Source organism: Arctopsyche grandis, chromosome 6 (assembly GCF_051622035.1).
Source record: "Arctopsyche grandis isolate Sample6627 chromosome 6, ASM5162203v2, whole genome shotgun sequence".
Taxonomy (NCBI): Eukaryota; Metazoa; Arthropoda; class Insecta; order Trichoptera; family Hydropsychidae; genus Arctopsyche; species Arctopsyche grandis.
Window position 1 is genome coordinate 17,716,223 of NC_135360.1, and position 24,338 is coordinate 17,740,560.

Sequence of the window (24,338 nt, forward strand, 5' to 3'; positions counted from 1 at the left end):
TTTATTCTTCGATGGATTTCGCGACTTTTGACATTTTCAGATCGTGATAAGGCTCATAAGCAATAGCGCCCTACAATGCTTCACGTCTATCGGAAAATGACTGGTTCGTTAGGCGATAGGCGAAGTTGGAAAATGCTAGCTTTTTCCATTGTTATCGAACTCTGTCCTCGTTTTATAGTCTGTGCGAGGAACCCTTCGGTGTTATTTAGATAGGGGCGATCTTCGATTATAAGAATTATGATGACACGGTCTTCACACATACATACATATGTATATATCTATTCCAATGCTTGTATATTGGATGATTCTTCTTCTAGTTTTTCTTCAGCTCTTGCGTCAGTTTTCTTATATATGTATGTATACTTAGACGATAATGCCCGAAGAATTTTTATTACAAACATCTGGATGAGATCCATTAAACTTATATAAACAAACTTTCTTCTTTATGTCTAAATATGTACATATGTAAATATACAAAATAGATACTCGATGCTGTAATACATTTTTTTTGACAGCCTAAGTCTTTATGTGTCACTCTGTATAAGGCCATATATTACATCGCAAATGATCTTGACTTTGATAGAGTGAGTCCTCATATATCCTATGCTGTGCTGATTGGACGAAAATAGGTGACAAGACGATACCCATCATTATTGCGGACTTGAGACTTTTTCTCAGATTCTGTACAGAACAGCGTAATTTATTTATGTGTGTAATTACGGATTCAGAGGCGCATTGGGGTCATATATTCGCAGCTGTCGCGAAACCTAATAAAAAGTTCATTGCAGGCGTTACTTTACATATTAATTAACTAATTAATAGGCGTTATAAAAGCCATAATGCGACTCTAGTTTCGCGTGCGATATTTATGGATAAAAGGGCGATCCGACCGTGTCATTTTCATATAAAGGCGAAATTATACGCAAACAAAAATGTACCGACCGGCTGGTAGACATTAACATTTAAAGGTTTTCGAGGAAGGGGGTGGCTATTGCGATTCGCCCACCCTCCCAGCCACCCACCGATCCATGAAGCGAGCGGCCTTTTAGTGGCAAATTTCGTATATTTCTCCCGCGATTATTTTTATGTGTCATAATCGATCGAACAACGACCCTAACGCGTTCGTCGGTATCTCACGGTCGTAAAGATAAAATGTAACAATTCGAGAGTAAAGTTTGTCAAATATTTCATTTTCTATCGTGGTTTTGAATGTCCTTTAATTCTAACGTCCATTTAATAGAAGTGTCGACTTGATAGTAAAATTAGTGTGACTGGGCTTGTGGCGTGTTTGGGAACTATCCTCAATCGTAGCTATTAAAAGAATTGTTGTTAAATCGTGATTAGTGTGATAGCTCCTGAATACGTGCTATCAGATAGATCCATTGAAGTTGTTTGTTGAAGTTTTGTAGCGTAGTAGCATTGTGTGTAGAAAATGGGGCGTCGGTATTTTTAGTTTTATTTTGTGGGCGCACTTGTATGATCGTTAGTGTGATGACATGATTTGACACATTAGAAAGTGTGAACTTGTTTTTTTTATTTTCATTTTGTACTATTTCCTGTGTTTTTATAAATTTGCTAGTGTATAGTTAATTGGCACAAGAAGGATTCTTAGAATGTATAATAAGGCAACGGTTCCAGTCTCCCTCAGATTTTGAGACAATTTTCACCTGAGGATATCAATTTGAAGTTAATTTTATTTGGTTTTTTGTGTAGTGTAGAAATGTTCACATCCTAGTCACCAAACGCCATAGTGATCGTCACGCTGTTGTGTGTACTTGTTCCTATCAACTATGTGCATATACATATATCTGCTGCAATATACTATTATACATTGACCTTAAATGATTCCAAAATATTTATCTCTAAGTAGATATCTCACAGCTAACTGAAATCTGTTCAATTTTCATGTGATCATTGTGCTTTTCAAATCACAATATACCGCTCCATTCGTTAACAAAGCAAGAGAGCAAAAGAGCATGGTTGACAATAGTGAAAAGCATCGTCCCAACGCCGATATTTGGTTATTACTCCCACTACCTACTACTTATTGCAATATATGTAGTTAGTTCAGAGATGAATGAACGAATTCTCAATTTAATCTGAGTTACATTTTAATTGACAAACTCTGATTGTTACTTATCAGAGATTGCCAATTTATTTAATTTCATTGTTGAAACGGTTCCTCATCAAATTGGCACCCACTATTTGAATATAATTTCAAATTTATAATCTATAAATTTATATAATTATATAACCAGCAGCATGGACTAGTGGTTACTAGTGGTTGCCTATGGTGGTTACGAGTTCGAGTCACACTAGTTGCTGATGGCCAGACCTTGGTTTGTGAAAAAGTCGGTCGTTTTCTATCAGAGTTTGCCAATTTTTCTGGTTGTATTGAAACGAGTCCTGCAAAATTGGCTTTCCCTCCCCCATTTCTCTCGCAAAGTCTTGAGTTATTATGTTATATCTCAAGGTTCGCCGGGTTTTTCTCCATACATGTATCTGTGGATGATTAGATTAATGAGAAGCTTTTCGGAGATATTCCACTGAGAAACTCCCGGTTTCATTCTGTCTCAATTCACATATGTATGTTTGGTCTAGTATTGCAGATGTACCCCTATTATTATATTTATAGATACAATAATTACCGGTTGATAATGGCCCATCGTTTTTGCCCGTAATATGACCGATGTGCAAAAACCTCTTTCCGTAACTTTGCGTACGTCATCGTCCAACAAAAGCTAATTGAAAACGGAAAAGCCATCGACATTTCCCGGCGAGCTCTCCCCCAAATGAAAACTCCGTTGATGGCCGCCGTGATGGATGACCAACGATTGCTGTGTGCCGATGTCCTCACAGTCAACGCAGAATCGAATCGAATCGTATCACGTTAAATTCGCCCTAATTCGGATTGATTCGACGCAGATTTGTCGCACAACAATAGCGAGACGGGAAAAATGTGCGCTATTTTATTCAACCCTAAAAATCCCAAAACCGATAGTGTCTATTTCATTCCATTATTTTACTGCAATACACACAATGATGACTTTGAAATGTGGAATCGACACAATCGATCGATGACGTTCGAGTAAAAGATTGGTGAATTATCTTATTTGGCTGATTTTTTTTCGTTGAACTTTTCGCGTCGGTTTTCATTGTGACCATTCATTGTGGCCCTTGACGATTGTGTCCCGAACTTTTGTAAAATATTGACATTTCCGGGACATTATTGTACGGTGAACTTTTACCGTTCGCTCATTTAACCTTTCACTGTTACCTATGGCATAAATACATATGTATGTATGTATATTTATTAAAAATGGTGATTTTGTCGCTATATGTCTACATATATTGTTAATAAAAGTATAATACATTGAAGGCAATCAGGAATAATTTATTACTATAATTAAAACTAAGCATCTACTACATATTATACATGGCATATGTAAACGTGACATTTTTGATTTTTTCGACAAAATTTTCATGTACTATGTACATATGTATGTAAATTGTATCTCTTAAGTAAATATAAAAAAAGTCTCAAATTTTCTGCGAATTCAAGTGTCCAAGTGTGCCCTCCGGTCCGTTCATGAATATACTAGTTTGTGCATACACAAATTATTGGTTTTAGTTTAAGTGATAACAGTCAAAAGCTACTTTCGAATAGACTCACCAGGTGTCGCATGAAACTTCCAATTGTCAAATCTTTTGAAATGTCAAAGCGTCAAGTATTTAAAAGAGAAATCCTAAGGAAACCACGTTACAACGTTTCTATGATTCCCGTTTCTGCCTATATTAAAATATTGCAACCCAGGGTAAACATAGATATGCATGTGTGTGTATATAGAGGATAGGAGTCTTATCTTATTGCTGCGTAGTGGTGGGTTTAGGATCTAAATGAAAGGTCAAAGTCGCTTCACAGCATTTATTTGACGATTTAGGAGGTCCACATGTAACCGCTCACTCCAGAATAATATGATCTACCGTGTGTACCTCCTTATAAAGGCCAAGTTGCCCATCACAGCTTCCCCGATCCATTAATTTGTATATTGTATAGGCACTTAAAGGTCTACCCTGATGAGTCTTTTGTTTATGCATGCACTCGCCCAGGTCAGTGAAAACTCCAGCGTATCCTTTGTTACTGGGCACTTACTGAGTCCCGCTAGCCTAATTAGAGGTCTCTATTGTTCACCCACGAATGCACTTGGCAGACAGTGGATACTCTCTTTCGTATTCCCACGTGACATTATCATAGAACAAACGATTGAGAATTGTCTTGAAATTATGCTTAATAAATGATTTCGTTTGTCAATTTGTTCTTTTGTATACACTATAGCTTGCGAGATTGGTTCGTGCATATATGAACAAACTAGTATGTTTATGAAAGAACGAAATGTACACTTGAACTTTTTATGTATGTATGTGTATACATATATTTAGTCTTTTTTTTCTATATATATTTAGAATTTTTTTCTCCATGCCTTCAGGAGGGTTAACCTTTATCGTGCGGTGTCCTTGTGAGTTTTTCCTTGGCGTTTTGTGATTCACGTTTGACATTTTTGTTTTGGTTGATAAAGCTGAATAAATATTCGCATAGGTACACCAATAAAATTTAATTATTATAACCGTAAGCATTCGACTCTGCACGCATGTTATTCTAGTGGTCTTTCAGTAATAAAGATAATGGTATTTGGCACCAGATGTATGTGTGTGTATGTATTGAGTTCGATTTGAGTTCTATGCAAAATCACTTTTCGTATTGATGTCGAGTTAAAAATAAAACTTGTTTTTTTGTATGACTTAACATTATATATATATAGTTTTTAATATCTTTTCTGGCATAGCTTTCGCACTTTCCAATTAAAAATGATTTCCTTGTTTATTTTCTTTTCGTTCGACCTGTTATATCGTATCCATTACTAAACGGTGAAACGTACATACATACATATGTATATATTTTCCTTTTTGTTTGCCATTGATGTTATCGATTTTCAGCGATTCATTTCAATTTTACAAATGACATGAATTCTAAATATATTTGACATTGTTATTTTTTTTTTGTGAAAAGAAAATCGACGAAAATATATTTTTACGTAATATTTAAAACACGGTTTGATGAATTCTTTTCTTGCGCGTATAATGTGTTTCAAGATGGTTATCTTGAAATAAATTAAACTTAACATGAAATTTTAATCTCTCTATTTAGCATATTACTAAAATCATTAAATTTGTCATTCGTGACGGTGTCAATTAAATTTTAATTTTAATATTCATAATTATAGACCTATGTATGTACCTATTCACGCAAAGTGAACACACCCTAACGTTTATCAACATACATTTCGTTTTGTATTCTTAAGTGTGCTATTACACAGTATAATATACATCAACATGGCAGATTAAACCAATATGTACAACATATGTACATACATATATAGTATTTTTCTTCAATATTATTAAATTTTTACTTTATTATTATCATCAATTTAGTTTTAGATTTTTTTTTGGGAAATATTGATGAACTTATTTTATTTTTAATAAAATGCATCCATTTCGCCATAGCTGTAGCTAGAGTAGTTTCCCCCATGGGCAAACATGCTACTAGCGCCCCCCCCCCCCCCGAACCACTATTATTTTTCATTCGCAATTTTGGAAAACAACTATTTAGTAAAATATCAAAATTACAGTTTTCTCTTTGATACGAGGAATAAATAAATTCTAATTCAAAATAATAAATAGAATTAACATTAGCGAATATTGTCACTTTTGTAAATATGTAGGTAGGGCGAATGGTGTCCTCGTAGCGCTCTTATGCTTTTTGAATACAAATTAATAATATGATCAATATTATAAAACCATAAAAAATCCCGTGTATTCCAACCGCATTTTGGCGCTCACAATCGTGCGCCCGGGGTTATCTGCCCCCCCCCCCCCCCAAACCTTACGGCCCTGTGATTCTGCATTACGTCAACGATATTAAATTAAAACGTTTGTAATGTATTCCTTTTGATCGTTAAACGGGTAGCTCGCAATAAACTACTATAGACCAATCACGTAACCGTCGTTTGTTTGTCCGCATCTCTATTAATTAATTATATTCGGGGCGCTTTTCACAATTTTCGCGGTCATTTTCCGGCTTTGTCCATTAACGAATTCGCCGTTTCAATCCGTCAACGAAGCAGCGGGTGAGAAAAGAGGAAAAAGAGGCAGGGTTCGTCAACATTGCGTGAACGCACCCTCAGTTTTATTCCGTCACCGATGTTTCTTCACTCACACACCCCTGAATTCGTGATTAAAATTTGAGACTTCGCGTGACCGATAGCCGCTTTTCGTTTGGAACGTTTTTTTTTATTTTTTTGCTTTTTTCTCTCTGGTTTTTTTTTGTTGATTTCCAATCTGCAAACGACGATCCCACCCGCTGTGATGCCATTAAGGGCGTTCGTCGCTGTCGTCCACTCGTTCGTATTGTTTTAAGTGTTATTTAACTGCAAAAAAACACTGGTTTTCCAGCTAAAGTCCACGCTGAGAGTTGTGGTTTAATGAACTATGTATGTATGTAAAGATTATGACCCATTATCCAGTTGTGTTTTTGTCGTTTTTTACAAAGTGTGACATGTGTACATATTCTAATGAAAAATGAGGTATGGTATTCTATGATGTAGCCAGATTTGTCGAGTACAATTCCACTATAAATTACATTTACTTTCTTGATTACGAGCTGACCTTAATGAAATGTCGCTTTTCAAGTCAACGTTCCACTTTGACATTTCATATAAAATCGCGGCATTTTTGTAGTGTTTATTTCATTAGTACTCTTCACTTAGCATCGCCTTGGAAAATGGGTTTTTCTTAATAGTAAAAGTCACGGAAATTTCAAAATTTTAATGATGCAAATAATCGTACTAACGTGTTATATGTCACATATTAATACTAAGAAATTATTTTCGGAATTGATTATTCATATGTATATTCATTTACTGTTGACATGTTTAGCCAGCAGCATGGCTTGGTGGTTGCGTTGATATTAATCACCGAGAGGTCACCGGGTTCGAGCTGACCGCGATTGAAAAGAATTTATTCTGAGTATGATCTTTAATGCTGCTGGTCAAACTTGGATATTTGTGACTCCAAGTCGATCGTTTCCTATCCGAGTTTATCAATTTATCTGATTTCATTGTTGGAAGCGATTCCCCCATCAAATTGGTAAAAACCATCCTACGCACTATGTCACCAGTATTTGAATATAATTTCAAAAATTTATTATTTATTATAACATGGATGTCTCGCTAATTTTCTTATATATACTATTTGTATTATGGTTACATATATGTCTGGTCACAGTGAGGCGAGGAGTATTCTGTAATGTCACCGTGGCTAATATGTAAATAAATAAATGTGGAAAAGTCATTCGCCAATTTAATTAAATAGATTTTGATGTAACTATACATCTGTACATACATACATAATTTTAAATAAATAAGCAAACAAACAAATTTATCCGATGCGACACATTGAAGTTTTGACCGATATTTCGTTTCGATGTTATGTAACTATTTTTCATTTCGCAATCGCGATATCTTACATGTTTTCCAGTGGGCTAATTTCAACGCCGCATTTGTTTCAATGATCTTGAATTTTTCTGTTTTTGCTTATGCTCCGTTCTACATATTTGTGCTGCAAATCAGTACTAGTTGGTTCAGATTGATCAATTGACTCTTACTGTCCATACACTAGCAGTTTTTTAACCGTCTAGAATTTGTTTCGATGTTTTTCAATTTTAAATATGTACAGTAATAAAACACATCATTCGAAAAAACAGTTAGTGTGTGGAGATTATACTATGTACATAAGTGACGTTTCATACGTATTAAAATTTATCTAAAATATACATAATTTCGAAAGAGACTTTGTATGTATGTATTTTTAGGTTCGTAGTATCCGTGACGTTAAATTTAATAAAAAACAAAACTAATGAATATTTAAATAAAATAAAACTATTCCAAAATTTAATAAAATGTTTACTATTTGTTTAGCCATGCTAAAGCGGTTTATATTCCAAATACTGAGCATAATTGAAAAAAGTTTGCTTCCAGAAGTTGTATATATATATTTTTATTTATTTATACCAAGAAGGCTTAACAGGTAACCCCAATACACCTTCCTGGCCAGAAACATTGTGCATTCGATACAAGTATTAGTTAATTGATATGTATACAAAGTAAATACATATCAATTAACATCCATCCATAATCTACAGTCAAATTTGTAAATTTGTAGCATTTTATGCAATTAAAGTTGCCAATTTGTTGGAACCGTAGCAATGAAAATCAGATAAATTGGCAAACTTTGATAGGAAACGATCTACCTGGAGTCACAAATCCAAGGTATGGCCAGCAGAAACCAGTGGAATTTGAACCCGTGACTACTTTGTTCTAAGCATTATATGCTAACCACTTATCTATTCTGCTGGTTATATGATGAAGGTATAGGTGTTTTGTGTGTTAATATGCATTGAATTGTTTCTACGAAGAGTTAGCAATTTACAAATTATGCAATGAATGTTTATTTTATCATTTTTATAGAAACGAGTACACATTGTGCAAATTGTTATCGTATGAAAAGCGTTGGGTTGCTTAGAGCTCATTTCCACAATGGATCTATTTGTCGCTGAACCTAACAAGTTTCTGGACGAAGTTAGTAATTTTGCTTTTGAAACTAGTTTTAGAACTTGTTTGCGAAGGAATTCGCTCATTCTCAAACACATTTATACAGAAAAACACCGTTTAATATACATGCCATTTGGAAATGTACATAATAATAGTTTTTACTTTATTTTATATATCTACGTTCATGCATATGTGTGTATATATTTATGAGATTGATATTTTGTTTATATCACAGTGGTGCAGCGTGCGATATTAATAATGAAACCGATTGTGCAATCAGTATTCGGTGACTACGCAATGTATTTTCATTACTACTCGGCTTTTTTACTCGTGAGAAAATTCGACCTTCAGATTTCGACTAATTTGTACTTAGTATCGATACGTGATCGTGTTTTATTGTGTTGAACCTTTTTCCAAGGCATTTTCGATTACCCGTTTTCGACTGATTGGATGCGAATTTTCACGGGAAAATCACGATTTGCTGATTCGACGCCGGCGCGATGCGGCATTCGAGCGGGGAAATTCGTCCGAGACTTTTCCCGCGAGTTTTCCGCAGTGTTGCGCGGCCCGCACTCGCAGGCGCAGCCTCTCACTCCTGCGCTTCTTCAACTTTTTTTTTATTTCGCACAAAGTTCTACTTTTGCCATAAATTTGTTCGCATACGCACAACTCGTTCGGTCGCTCGTTAAGATGAGCTTTTCCATGCCGCGGTCGTCTTATTTAGTAAGTTTCGCCATGGATTTTGCGTCAAGGTTATAATCTTGTAATGAATTTATCAGTTGATAATAACCACACACACACACACACACACATATATATATATATATATATATATATATATATATATATATATATATATATATATATATATATATATATATATATATATATATATATGTACTTAATTATACACATTATGATGGGTTTTAAAATTAATTTCGTTTCTTAAATGTACATATATTCATTTTGATAATTAAGTAATATTTTTAAAAATTTTTTAGAACATCAAATGTTTGAGAGCACAAACATAATATTGGTTGTTCTCAAATATTTTTAAATAATTGTCAATTGATCAAAAACATTTCAATGAAATGATCAATTGATCAAAATATTTAACTGAAATTGCCAATCACCGTTACAACTGCATACATACATGCATATGTATGTAAATAGTTTAATATAATCATTAAAACAGTAATTTTAAACCACTCTTTCGTTTTTTTATTTCATTATTTTTCCCGATAAATAGAAGTTTTTGTTTTTGTATCAATATATAATTTCAATCTTGATTTCAGTTGATAAAGTACTTTCCTTAAAACAAAAATAATACAAATATCACATTTGTCGTTCGATGTCGTGTATACATATGTAATTCAAGAATCAGCTTTTTTTACGTCACCGACTACTTCATTTCATTAATATTTTAAACAGTAGTGGTATTCGCTGTGTATACTTTAATAAATACAGCTCATTGTTGGTTTTAGTGAAGTTATGCGTAGAAATTTCCTTGAACCATCCATGGCAAATTAAAATTCAAGTGATGTTTACTTTCTCAATATAAATTCTTCACATCGTAAGTCACTCAAAACCATGCCTTTTTCGTACCGGATGTAAGCACAGTTTTGAAACAATAATTTATTTAATAGATAATTGTCAGTATGGAATAAATTCGATTTATTCGACATTTATTTTCTTATTATATACACGTCTCGAGATCGAAAGATGATTAAGACTGAAGATCGAATCGACATGTTTTTTTCCTTCATTTTTTATTAGCGTGTTTTAAGTATATGTATATACATACCAGATTCACGTCAGTCGTTTGGTATTTGCCGAACCGTTATAACATATCATTTAAAAAAATGACGCCAGAAGTGAGTCTATTACTACCTTGTTTGTATTTATTATTCATTACAAAACCTCAACATTTGCGGATTGTTTAAAAACCCCATTCCCAAGAAAACCTCGCCGCTTCGGGTCGTTCTTTTTTAGTGAATATTTTATTGGAACGTTTGTGGAGTTCATAATGCTAAGTTCGTAGGAGCATGCGATCGTTGTGAATGGAAATTCAGTCGTAAATATACGCATTTATTGTTTTATAATAAATTAATATTTTATTGACCAGATGTATCATGTATTTTTGTTAAACATTTTACTAAACGTCATTATAGCTTTATGTTGCATACATAGATTTTTTCCGGCCTGAATCATCCTTAAGAATCTCCACTGTCTTGTCAAGTGATAGAAAACATTTATTATCAAATAATATGTCGTGAAGAATAACGCATTTCAGTAATATACATATACATATGCAATATTTGTTTGTTTAACTTTTATATTTATGTTCTTCAAACTTTGTAAATATATAGTAACACAAAAGTGTGTATGAATTACATACATCATCGATTTCATATTACTCAAATTAATTTGTAGTATTTGTAGCGGTTCTTTGAAACAACTCTTGTTAGAAACTATTAAAGCGATATTACAATTTCGATAGCGAATATTGTACGTTTTATTTCATTCAAATTTATTCAATAATGCGGCAGAACTATATTAATATATTTGATGAATAAAATTATTTATTTTGTCTTCAGTACCAAGTGTCATTTGTAATCACAATAATTGAAGCCGAATAAACATATATTTTATACTTTTAGCATTTTACAGGAGAGCTAAATGACAAAAGTACTAATGCACTCTGTGATGAATGATGAAACAATAACTTAAAACATATTCCGCTTACGATATATAGTATGTATAATACTATTAATTACTCACGACACAGCCGCGCATGACATACATATCTTTATTCCACTGAGAAATTCATACTCAATCACGAAACGTTTTGAACCCCTTCCGTAGACAGAACGTAGCAAACGATACGCGTATTATTGATCAGTAAAACATTTTTGTAAAATTTTAACATATCTTTATTTGTCCGCACGCTTCTACATACATATGTATGTACAGTTGCGGTCTCGGAAACCGGAACACCATAGAAAAACATGATTTTGCGTGAAATTTCAGTGATCTTAAATAATATAAACACCCAAAGTCATTAAAATGGTAGATTATATCATAGTGCTTTATTTTAACGACAACCGTTAAGAAAAGGAACAACAATAAAAAAGGTAGGGAGAATTTTAGTCCGAGCCGGTTTTTATTACCAAACGCAGTCTCCACAGTTGAATGAAAAAACACAGTTGAGCGTAAACTTTTAATTTTATTAGTCACATGGTATTATTTACAAATTATAAAATCTTAATTCATATTTTGTTGCGGCTGCTTTTGCTTTTATGATGGCTTTTATACGGCTAGGCATAGAATCTATTAAGTTTCTTAAAATGTCGATGGGGAAGTCTTCATACCATACTTTTTCAATGGTCTATTTTAATGATTGATGGCTAGACACATTTGTTTTACTAATCCTATATTTAATAGCCATCCATAATTTTTCAATTGGGTTTAAATCGGGACTATTCCCAGGCCATGTTAATGTCTTCACACCCAATTCCTGCAAATAAACCCGAACCTAAAAAAAAGTAACAAAAATATTTCAGTTTTTTGATCGAAATATTATTAATTACATTCAATACCATTAAATAAAATTAATACTCACTAATTTAGCTCGATGACAAGGGGCAGAGTCATCTTGGAATATGACATCATCAGAATTTGAAAAATGGTTTTCCATTGATGGGATAAAACTTTCTTCTAGATTTTTTTTATATGCTAATTAATTTATTAATTTTTTTATATGTATTCGACCAATTCCATAATTAGAAAAACATCCCCAAACCATGCGGCTTGGGGGATGCTTCACTGTTTTCAGGGTACATTTATACTTTTCTTCGAACATACGGAAAACCATCGGAGCTGAAGAGGTTGAATTTCGACTCATCAGAAAATATCACTTGTCGCCAACCCGATGTCATCCAATTTTCGTGATATTTCGACCACTCTAATCGGTTTTTCATCATTTTCTTCGTAAGTAATGGTTTTTTCGCCGGTTTCCGAGCGTATTGTCCAGCTTCTCTGAGTCGTCTTCTTAAGGTTACATCACTAATTTCAATTGAAAATTGATCCGAGATCTCTTTTCTTATCTCTACAGCAGTTTTGAACCGTTTCCGTAAAGATAATTGAGTTACCAGGCGATCTTGTCTCTCGGGTGTGCATCTCTTCGGTCCTGTCCCCTTCTTACGAGCAAAAGTTGCAGAATCCTTTTTCTTTTTCATTATTCTTGACACAGGAGATACAGAACGTCCCATTTGTTGAGAAATTGATTGCAATGAATGTCCAGAGTCTGCCAAAGCCAAGATTTTTATATTCTCCTCCAATGATAGTTGAGTGTCTTGTTGCATGGTATTTTTATTTTCAACGATTTCGATCCGTAAACCTCGACAGCTCACACTAAACTGAACTCAAATCGTAAAAAACAATCATACATATGTAAAAGACCCGATCGTTAAAAACCACACACCTAAAGGGACAATATTTTTATTGCCCAAAAATCGTAAAATCACAAGTGTTTCGGTTTCCGAGACCGCAACGGTATATGTAATGGATAAATTTATATTTCCATTTAGAATATACATAATTGTAGATATAATTCATTAAAATCGAAAATATTTGTAAGATATTTTTATTTACATGAATTAATGACGTTTAAAAGTATGTATTATTTTCATTTGAGTTCACTAGTTTTATAGAATTCATCAATTGGATCATAGGCTTAAAACTCATGTTATATTATGCATATATGGTACAGCAAATCTGTATTCCACAGTACAAGTATACTTTCACTAGTAGTATTCTTTCGGCAACATAGTCGGTGAAAATATATCACAAAGTCGATGCCGAGTAGACTCCATTGATTGTATACTCGAGTCGCAAGCTGATGGAGATTTCAAATACAAACCAGCGTGTGGACTTGTGGTTAGCATATTATGCTTTAGAGCAGAGTGGTCACGGGTTCGAGTCCCATTTGAGTCCCGCTGCTGGCCAGACCTTGGTTCGTGACTCGAGATCGATCGTCTTTTATCACAGTTTGATTTTTTTATTTGTAACGGTTCCTGTGAAATTGCCATCTCCTTTCTCCATCTCGCTTGCTAATCTCAAGTTATTCAGCATCTTGAGGTTCACCAATTTGATTATAAAATGCTGCATTTCTCCATAGATGTCACTGGGTGTTTGTATGAATTCGCATTGTATAAAATGCTTGTGTATATTGATTGTATTTTATCTATTTATGTAAGTGCACTCGTCGCTTTGGAGCTATCTGTAAAGGCGAGTGTTGCAACAAGTTGCTGAAGATCTTAAAATTATATGGCATCCACTAATGAAAGTGTGATCGGTATAAAAAATCCCTAAAAAGCCAGTGAAAGCATACTTTCACTACTAGTATGAAATCACTGTAACATATACATATATATATATATATATATATATATACAATACATATAATCTAAAAATAAATTATACATATTTTGTGACTTGTTATTAGTCAAACGTCATTAATTTGAATTAAAAATTATTCACGGTAAGAATTGATGAAGTTCCAACTGTGCTAAACAGAAGTACCGAACATTTTAATTAAATACTCAATGGATATTTTATACTTTCAACTCGTAGTAGTATGTATAGTGAAACAGAATGTGATGTTTTGGTATTTTATTCATTTATTTTTTAATCAATAATGCATATTTTGAATTTTTATTCGCAAAACTTGCAAGCGATTTTCTATTTGAAAATTCTTCGAGATTTTCCCGAAGCATTTGTATAATTGCAGTCATGCGAATATGCATCGCTATCGACAACCATGGTATGCAATACCGCGCGAAGGCCGGAACAACCCACACGTACAAAATAAGCACCAGGGATGTTCAACCTTTTTCCGCACCATCGAATCCGCCGTTTCGCAGCATCATTAATATTTCGCGTTTGCATTGATGCGAGAGCGCAGAAATAGCTTCTGCACGTGCTTCTAAAATTGGAGTGTCAATGGACGCCCGCTACGGTGAGGATGATCGTCAGTCGGAGACCAGCCATCGTCTCGTCCGACGATGATGCTGGGTCTATTTCAATCGTGACGTGCATTCAAAACATCCGGGTGAAATACTCATTGGTAGTGTTAAATGCGTCGAAGCTATGCGATTTCATGTGTTAACAATGTATCGGCGTGTGAGTTTTTCACACTTCCTAATTATAATATTAACTCTCCTTTATATCTATTGATATGCATTTTCAAATAAATTATAAAATTTTGCAATAGTTAGCAGATGAATGCCTTTTTCCCTATTTACTTCAAAAATATGTTTTTTTTTTACCCTGACAGCGAATATAATGTTGTGCCCATTGATACTTCAACTAGTGGTTTTGGAAAGGAATTGATACGTGAACTACACCCGAGGCTATTGTTGCTAGCGTTTCAGCATGCACAGCTCTTGCGGCCAATTCGCATATACATTATTTATTTATCTACACTATTATTTCTGCTCATCTTTTTGGTGTGCCATTTATGGATCCATCCCCCCCCCCGCACGTTCCCTCGGCCGTCTGCGTACAAATATGCATGTTTACGTGTCTTCGCCAGTGATCTCAGTGCGATATTATTTACTCCCGCAATTCGCCCGTCCATGTACAAATGAGTATGTGTATACATATATGTAGATTCTTAACAGAGTTCACGGTGCAATCTCTTGCATCTTGATGTACTACCGATAATTTTGATATTTATTTTTTGAAATCTTCATACTTAGCCATGAAACGACATACATACACCCCTTCCGTTTTATACACATATTGTATGTATGTGTGTACAATTAAAAAAAATACTTGTCTAAGAAATTAATTAAACTCTTGTGACGATTTATTCCGACCAAATTCACGCTTCCAAGTAGTATCATTAGTCAGGTGACGGGATTTCAGTATCATCCATTTTATTCAATCGTCTCATGATTTAAGTTCAATTTCACGTGGAAAATAATAGGGGTTCTGATGAGTATGTGCATACAATTAGTACTGTTGTCAAGTAAATATGTATCTACCCGCATAAATAGACTAGTCCAATGATAATTCGAACACCATTACAGTTTTAAAAAAGGTTGGTTATGGTCTTCAATGTGTTAAAACAATCGACCGACGCGACGTTAGAAATTCTGCTGCCAGACGATTGATTGGCACTGATTCGACGTTGATCATTTTACTCGTAAGTTCAGTAAAACGAGTCATCACTATTATTAAAATCGATTTTGTAAAGTAAACTTGAGATCAGGGTTGATGTCTGGGCGTCAAATTGCCAACGCCTTGTTATTTAAACAACGTTTTTTTATGTATAAACTCGCAATTATACTTTTTTTTTGATAGAGTTTTCATTGTGTTAAAAGGTAGGTTTTTGTCACTTCCATATTGCTTAATATGCGTATACATATGATGTAATAATTTCATTTAAGTAATCGGTTTTTTTCTAGTTTGCCATCGACTGTCGAATTTAAGCAACGTAGCGTGTTGTCAATACTAAAGGACTTTTATGGTGAACTGCTGTCGCTTTCGTAGTGTTTACGTTCTCCTATTTTATATTGTTATTGCTCATACTAAATATGAAGAATCGTAACTTTGTAGGGTATTCGATATATGTACATATTATATAGAAAACTATTTCCAAGTTTTCGAATTTTTGGCCACCAAACCAACAAAATTTCTGAATTTTTGGCCAATTTCTTATCTAATAAATAATTTCGAAAGTCTTTGTATATATGTATGTATATAAGGTTTGGGTGGTAGAATCCATTACGTTAAATTTAATAAAAAAGCAAACGAATATTCAAATAAATTGAAATAAAATGTTTACTATTAGATTATCCATGTTTGAGCGGTTTATTATATTACAAATACCGAGCGAAGCCGGGTAAAACCACTAATTCACATATAATATAGTACATTTACGAATTTGAATGCATTTGAATAAATATCATCATATCGATAGCTTGTATACCACATAAATTACATCAATGTCATTATGTATACCACATAAATTATTTTGAAAAGAAAAACCTGAATTATTCCTGCATCTACAAACTCAAAATTCGATTCAAATTCAAAAATGGACATACAATATCTGTGCACCAAGCAATTGATATAACTGAATTTATTTTGGAATTAAAAAAAGCAATTGATTTTTATGATTGTTTATCCAATTTTCTTTGGAAAATATATAATATTTTTCCCGAATTTCCTTAACATGATTTATGGTTTATTTTTCCTCTGATAACAACATTGATTAGACTTATTTTCTGTGTTATATTTATTTAATTGTGTCGGTGTGTCCCAAACCATTTTATGCAGAAATTACTGTAATTGATTTGAATAAATATTCCAAGAAAAGAATAAAAAAAAAACATTAAATACATGTAAAACGTACGAAGTATCACTATTTTATCACGGATTATGAAAGTTTTACCAAAGAAGATAGAATTACAAAATTCGGGGTTATAAAAATTATATAAAAACGGATGTATGTACATACATATATATGGTAAACAGATTATTCCGCAAAAAGTCATTAAAATCTCGATAACGGAACATCTGGCACTCGAGTCCTCGTTATTACAATATTTCACGTGCGTAGCTTTCGATTGATGGAGGTTTTGGGTGCCAAATGTTATATGATCGAGATTTTAGTGACACGCGCAAGATCGCTTTTTGCGGAATAATCACCGAAACGTGTGTAATAAATAATTCAGTGGCGTGCCATGAAAATCTCTCTGTTTTTGTCGCACAGCCTTACTTATGTACGAGTGCATGAGCAGGATACGAAGGGATTAGGGGACGTCATATTGAGTCCCCTTGTATCTTGCTCGCGCACACGAAAGTAAGGCTGAGCGACAAAAACAGGGAGATTTTCACGGCACGCCAATTGTGTAGTTCACGTATCAATTCCTTTCCAAAACCACTAGTTGAAATATCAACGGGCACATCGCTAGTGTGATTATATTTATGAATCATTATCACATGATATTTCTAGTTTCTAGGTAGGATAACTATGTACATATGTATTCTCAATATACATATGTACATTTAATTATTTTTTCCCAGGGCCCGGGATTTCTCTCGGCGGCCCTGTACATATGTATGTACATATGTACATACGTACAGATATATAGTATAATATAGCATATATTATAATATACCGACTGTATTTTATCTACATATGTATATATGTATTGATGTAGTAATATAAATCGGAAAATTAACAATGAAAATACTAAAGGCAACTCAGTTTACCATTAAAACTTTGGTTACGCTTGAAGAGTTCTTTTGTTATACAATATTAATCTTTAAATGTTTATATTTTACAGCTTTAGTAATATTAAAGCGTGAATATAAAATATTATGCGACGGATAGAAAATATTATAATATAGCGGAATTTTCAAACATATTTGTACATATACATACATATGTACAAATATGTTTGAAACGCAATAACGCAAAGTACTTACATACCTACAAGTACATACACAAGCACGGTGCAAAACATTCACAGTATATTATATTTTACGGTCAATGTGATAATTCATCTTATTAATAACTAGTGTTGTCCCCGTTGATATTTCAACGGGTGGTTTCGGGAACGGAATTGATATATACATATATTATATGAATTAAAATAAAGTTATATGTATGTATAGTAATAATAACAAACAGCAAACAATTGTCGTCGTAATCATAATCATAACCTGACCATAAGTCGCAATCGAAGTCGGAATTGAAATCGTCATCGTAATCGGAATCATCGATATAATGACTTGATAATTTTTTTTTTAAATCTCCATACTTATCGATGCCCTCACCACATACCCACATACACACATCCTTCCGTTTTCATGTATGTACATATACATATTATAGTATTTTTTAACGTAACTCGTCCCCTTCTTAATTTAACATTAATATACATAAATGTAATAACTATGTATATATGTATATATACATTTTTTTAATAAGTACATAAATTAATATAAAGATCCGTTTGCGATTGACGTCTTTTGAATTTTAAACATTCTCTTTCATCTGTATGTCGTTCGGTCTACTTTTGAATTTGAACTTTTCGTCGACTCATTTCTTTCACAAATTGCTTCCCTCTCCCCCTCTTCATTCGTTTAATACCGACTGAGATTGATAGGCGTTTTGACATCTTTAAATATTGATTAAATTTGAAATATGTACAACGTTAATTATTTAAATTGTGCAAAATAATAGTGTGTGTGTGTGTGTGGCAAATTGACGCAAAACCAAACCGCACCATGTCGATTACCTTCAATTAAAATTTCTCCGCGAACAACATAGCCATAACGTTTAACGATTTGAGATTGGCAATTTGTAGTCTTACAGGTACATCATACAATGTACACTGTAATTATTTCCATATTCGTTCGTATCTACTGTCGAATTTTGAATTGTAGCATTCGCTTATTTAGATTTAGTTGACGGTTTATTTTGCCACGTGTGCTATCCACGACCTTCCACGTACATAATACACCCCCCCCCCCTCCGTGACCCGGTAACCTTTCCTGATTTTAATATACCACTATAATATGGAGCGTTTCATCATAATATGTAAATAAACAGTTCGTGCAAAACAAAACCTTCACGCCGAATTTCTCATATATTATTTGTTTTATCGTATTATAAAGAAATATTTCTTTATAAATATCAATATTTTTTTCATTTATTATTTTAAATTTGTATGTATATATGTACATATGTACTAAAATCGAACCATACTTAATGGCAACATGTCGAAGGGAATCTCCTATACTTAATTGAAACAGATTGAAATCTAATGTTGACCTACATATGTAGAAAAAAAAACGCCTTTATCTTATTTATTTATTTAAAGTTATTTTTAACATTTAATTTAACATTTAACATTAACATTTAATATTAACATTTAACATTAACATTTAATATTAATATTTAACATTAATATTTATTTATAATCTTAAGTTTACGTTATCCATTATCACATAAAACTGACTGAAATGTCTTCGTCCAACTGAGTGTATTACCCAAACTGATTAGTTATCGTTGAGATCGGAGTTGTGGAGTCGAATTCGTGATTTTTATTTATTGTATCCAGATTTTTATTTATTGTAATTCAATCGGCATAAAGAGTGGTTTTCCTATTATTTATAAGTATGTTACAGTGCCAGTGAAAGTATACCTTCACTGGCGTTTTAATGAAGTCAAATTCTGAATACTTTAAATGTACTTCTGATACTTCTATTACCGTCTATTAACCAAACAAATGTTTTGCGAAATATTTTCTAGTGTATAAATGTTTGATTTCATCAACTTTTCCAGTTTGTCCAAATACATCTGCATATGAGGACCGTTTGATTGCTGAATGGAATGTTGTATTTTTCATAAATTTAAGTCCTCAGTCCTCTCTTTTATGATCTAGCATTCAATTCAACACAGTCGATTCATCATTTGATGAGATAATTTTACTACATGAATGATAATCTTTATCTAAATTTTATTTGCGCATTTCTGAAAATTAACCTAATAATTATAACGTTACCAATTATCTCGCTTATATATGTAAATTAATGCTTTACTTACCATTATGCTTTATTTATTGTTTAATTGAAAACGCTCGCAATTAATGGAATATTTTTGTGTCGCTATGTTTCATTAACTAATTTTTAGTAATAAAATTTTAAATTGTTGCACTTGGGGAGAGAGTTTTTAACCATTCGTGATATCTATACAAAAATTTACATATATGTATATGTATAATAGCGTCTAAGTGACGTTAAAATTTCTGTCTGTTGTCAATGCAAATTTACACCAATTACTTTCTTATCATTCATTACAGCGAGATTCCGCGGTGATGACGCGTCACTGACCTAAATTTAGAATCTTGTTTTGTTTTGTTTTTAATCGAAATAAACAAAAAACTGAACGTTATATTATATACCTACTATCTTTTTCAAACTGAAAACCGACATTTATATAAGATTCATACATTCGTTTGTTAACTTATGTAGTTACACACATGTCAATTCAAATGTGTGCATCTTCATTCATGCAGACGACCTGAAGCTTATTTCAGATGAAATCCGATGCGGGACCCATATATGTATTTGTTGTTTGTTTGTTAAAATATTTTTGTCAAATTGTATTGTGCTACTTATATGTAAGCTCATCTATAAATGTGCAGGATGGGGCGGAAACTATCAAGCGATTACTATCTTGAAAATTAGTTAGCTTGAAACAATCTACACAGCATAAAATTATATGGATTGTTCTTAAAGACTAAGATATCGTTTGCAATGACTATGTATACAGAGTGGGGTGGGAACGATTTGTCGATTAGTAAGTTGAAAATTAAATAATACATGGAATAACATTATGCCACAAAGTCTTAAGATAATGCCACTCAATCAAACAGTGTCCATCACTTTCTCAAAGAATTTCAGAATGGAAATTCTGAATTGGTTCCAATGAGATTCACATTGCATCTGCGTCTGTAGATGAAAGTTTATGGCATATAGGGCTGCCATTCCTACGTTTTGACCCGGTGTCTCCGGGTCGTATCCAAGCTCCAGCTTTGAGAGTCTGTAGTAAATCCCCTACAAAATTATAAAATTGTTTATTAGAAATTCACACCTTATAAGCAAAGGTGTAAAGAACTAAAGAGATGTGACACATATCTCGTGTACGAAATATTTGACGATATCTCGAGTGGAAAAATTTGTTACTGAAGCGAAAAAGGTATACTTACATAAAAACTATTGATTACTTGGTAAAATTTTATAATTTGGAAAAAGCCCATTCAAATATTTTTCAGTAATTAATCTTGAGAACGATAATTTGAAATACCAAGATTTATCAGATGCTGCAAAATACGTAAATGTAAAATTAGATGCCTATAATATGTAGGATGATATTTGCCTTCTTAAAAAAAATATCATTTCTTCCATCAAATCGCTCGATTAGCCTGTCGATAAAATATAGATAAAATTGTTTTCTTCTAATGTTTTCACCAAATATTATTATTTTATATATTTAATTTTTTATTAATAATAATTTATGTAAATATTTTTTTTTGTCATAAGCTCCGGGTGTAACCTGGGTGGCAACCCTAATGGCATCATTAAACATCTTCATACATGACACATGCATTGCAATCATTTGAAATATGATAAAGGCAGTATATATTGTTCGACAACATATTAAGCTCACATTATCAAAGGAGGGTGACATTATCTTTGATAATGACGTCATGGCATAATCTATCGTATGGATGTAAATAAACTCATATCTATGCATTACTGGGTCTCGCGTCGGTTCATTTGTATACATACATATGAATCCGTTATTCGATGCGGCTTGGTTTGAAGTTGCAATTTCATATGTGTGGGTAAAGTTGCATTGTATATGTATTGTTGTTAGGTGCTTTTGTCGCTGATATGAGAGTGAGGGTTGCTATTGGAGTTGGCGTTGAGGAGTTAAAGCTACAGCTACAGCTGAAGCGACGGCGGCGTCGCCACAGTGTTGAAGTTTACGAAGGGGGGCGCCAGATGACGGGGCGCTAGTGCTATGCCGGGGACTCCGCCCCCGGTGAGGCCCCCACGGCGCGCCGAGCTCGAGCTGCGCCGCCTGCGCACCCTCGATGCCCCAGCACCTCTCCCTGTGCAGACTCCGCTACCGCAACCTACAGAGAACGAACAAGGAGCCACCCCCAAGAGAGGTAACCACACTAACCGCCCCTGTTAACGAACATTCGCCAAATTAATCGTACGTAAATATGTATGTACATACATCTGTCAAACATTTATGTTTCGAAAGTCCCGAATAGCGTTTACGGCATATAAAAACGACGTATCAACAGTAGGTGAAATATATAAATGTTGCCTAACGTGTAACTCTCCGATGTTGAGAAGTTGAGTTGAGTGATCTAATTCTATTCAGAATTAATTGAATACTGAAGCGTTTATTGTGCACTTTTCATTTTTGCCAAACGTTTTTATTATAATAATAATGAGACATTTACATATTCCGTCATCGAAAAAAATCGTAAGAATAATGATAGTGCGATCATCAAAAAGTGATGTAAGTTATCTTATTCAAGGTGGTCGTGGTTTTTTTTTTATAAAATATAATATTATTTAAAAAAAACAATATCAAAAGGAACATTTATAATTCGTGACTCGAAATCGGCTTAAAAAAAATGAAAAGTCTAGTATTGAAAATAAGTGCTTATTTAATTTAATAATATCTTTAATGTGGGTCTACGTGACGAGCCGGAATGTTAAATTACCGAAAACGCAAATATCGGAAGGCAAAGATCGAAAATCGAAAGATCTTAAGTCGAAAGATCAAAAAAAAGAGTGCATGGTAAACGGTACATACTCACTTAATTTGCGCGAGCAGGATACAACAGGAACAAGAGGAACAGGCTTTTCTTCCCGTATTAATGTGCGCGCGCACTTCTTGAATCGTTATACGGTAGAAACGGTGGCTCTTAGAAAAAAAAGTATTGTTACATTTTTTACAGATAATTTTATGATCTACAATTTTTGTCTGAGGTAATTTTATGATAAAACTTACCGTTTTGCTGAAAATCGCGAAAAACCCATATTTTTGACCTTTGACCTCAGGTAAATTTTTTTCCAGGTATCAGAACGATGAGGAGTTTTGACATATCATTTATAATTATGTTTTGAACAATTTTACTCACTTTCAGCTTGTTGTGAATTTAAGTATCCTTGAATGTCTAAATTGACCGGACTAGTAGACCCCCACGGCAGATATCATTCTCACACTGACCGTTGAGCGGTATTCCCCCTATTTATCTCGGATCTGTGAGACGTGTACAAGGGATTTTCCGCGAAAATAATTATTTATGTTGATATTGATAAATGTTTTTATTTCCTTATGACATAATTCGAATTATAGAGGTTTTGATGAGGAATAGAATAAAATATGAAGACCCTGCATTTAGTATATGTATGCCTGCACACAGTGCGGCAAGTGTTAAAAAGACCCTCTAGGGCTTTGGGCCCTTGGTGCGCTTTTACCACCTTGCACCAAGGAGAATACGCTACTATTTACAACTATTGAATTTATTTAAAAAATGCTCGAATGATACTCATGAGAGTGTAAGCGAGTGCTAGGAAGGCCAGAGGTTTGGTGGGTGGATGAATATGAGAAATTGTGAATGGGTGCTATTCGGAACGGAGACGAATGTAGCGTGTTACGGAACAAAATAATTAAGATCGATGAATTTCCGTTGTCGCAATAGTGGTCGACCTGGCCGAGTCAATCAGAGTGCACTGATGGTTACCTGACAACTCGTTCACAGATTTTCCGTAAACCGATGATGCGCTCCAGGCATTACGTATACGGCCATCTCTTTCTCACCCCGTCTGTTCACCATGATCTTTTTTACTATGCCATTACGTATGCAGCCATCTCTTTCACAGACCGTCTGTTATCGGTGAAAAAAATGGTTTGTGAAAGAGATGGCTGCATACGTAATGGCAGAGTAAACGAGATCGTGGTGAACAAACGGGGTGAGTATACGTAATGCCTGGAGGGCATCATCGGTTTACGGAAAATCTGTGAACGAGTTGTCGTGTCACCTGCACTGATATCTTATC

At 33.7% G+C, this 24,338-nt stretch overlaps 1 protein-coding gene across 2 annotated transcripts in view; it reads left to right on the forward strand.

Annotated features, from left to right (window-relative positions):
- The window catches only part of ATP8A (ATPase phospholipid transporting 8A1), a 71,957-nt gene that overhangs the window by 12,688 nt on the left and 34,931 nt on the right, over positions 1–24,338 (forward strand). The window contains exons 1-2 of one of the 2 annotated variants that reach the window (XM_077433226.1): positions 14,701–14,849; positions 22,129–22,426. In XM_077433226.1, coding sequence (XP_077289352.1) covers positions 22,276–22,426 — 151 coding nt within the window. In that variant the 5' untranslated portion in view covers positions 14,701–14,849; positions 22,129–22,275. Of the gene's footprint in view, positions 1–14,700; positions 14,850–22,128; positions 22,427–24,338 lie in introns of those variants that run through there. The other variant, XM_077433227.1, reaches the window with a different exon arrangement.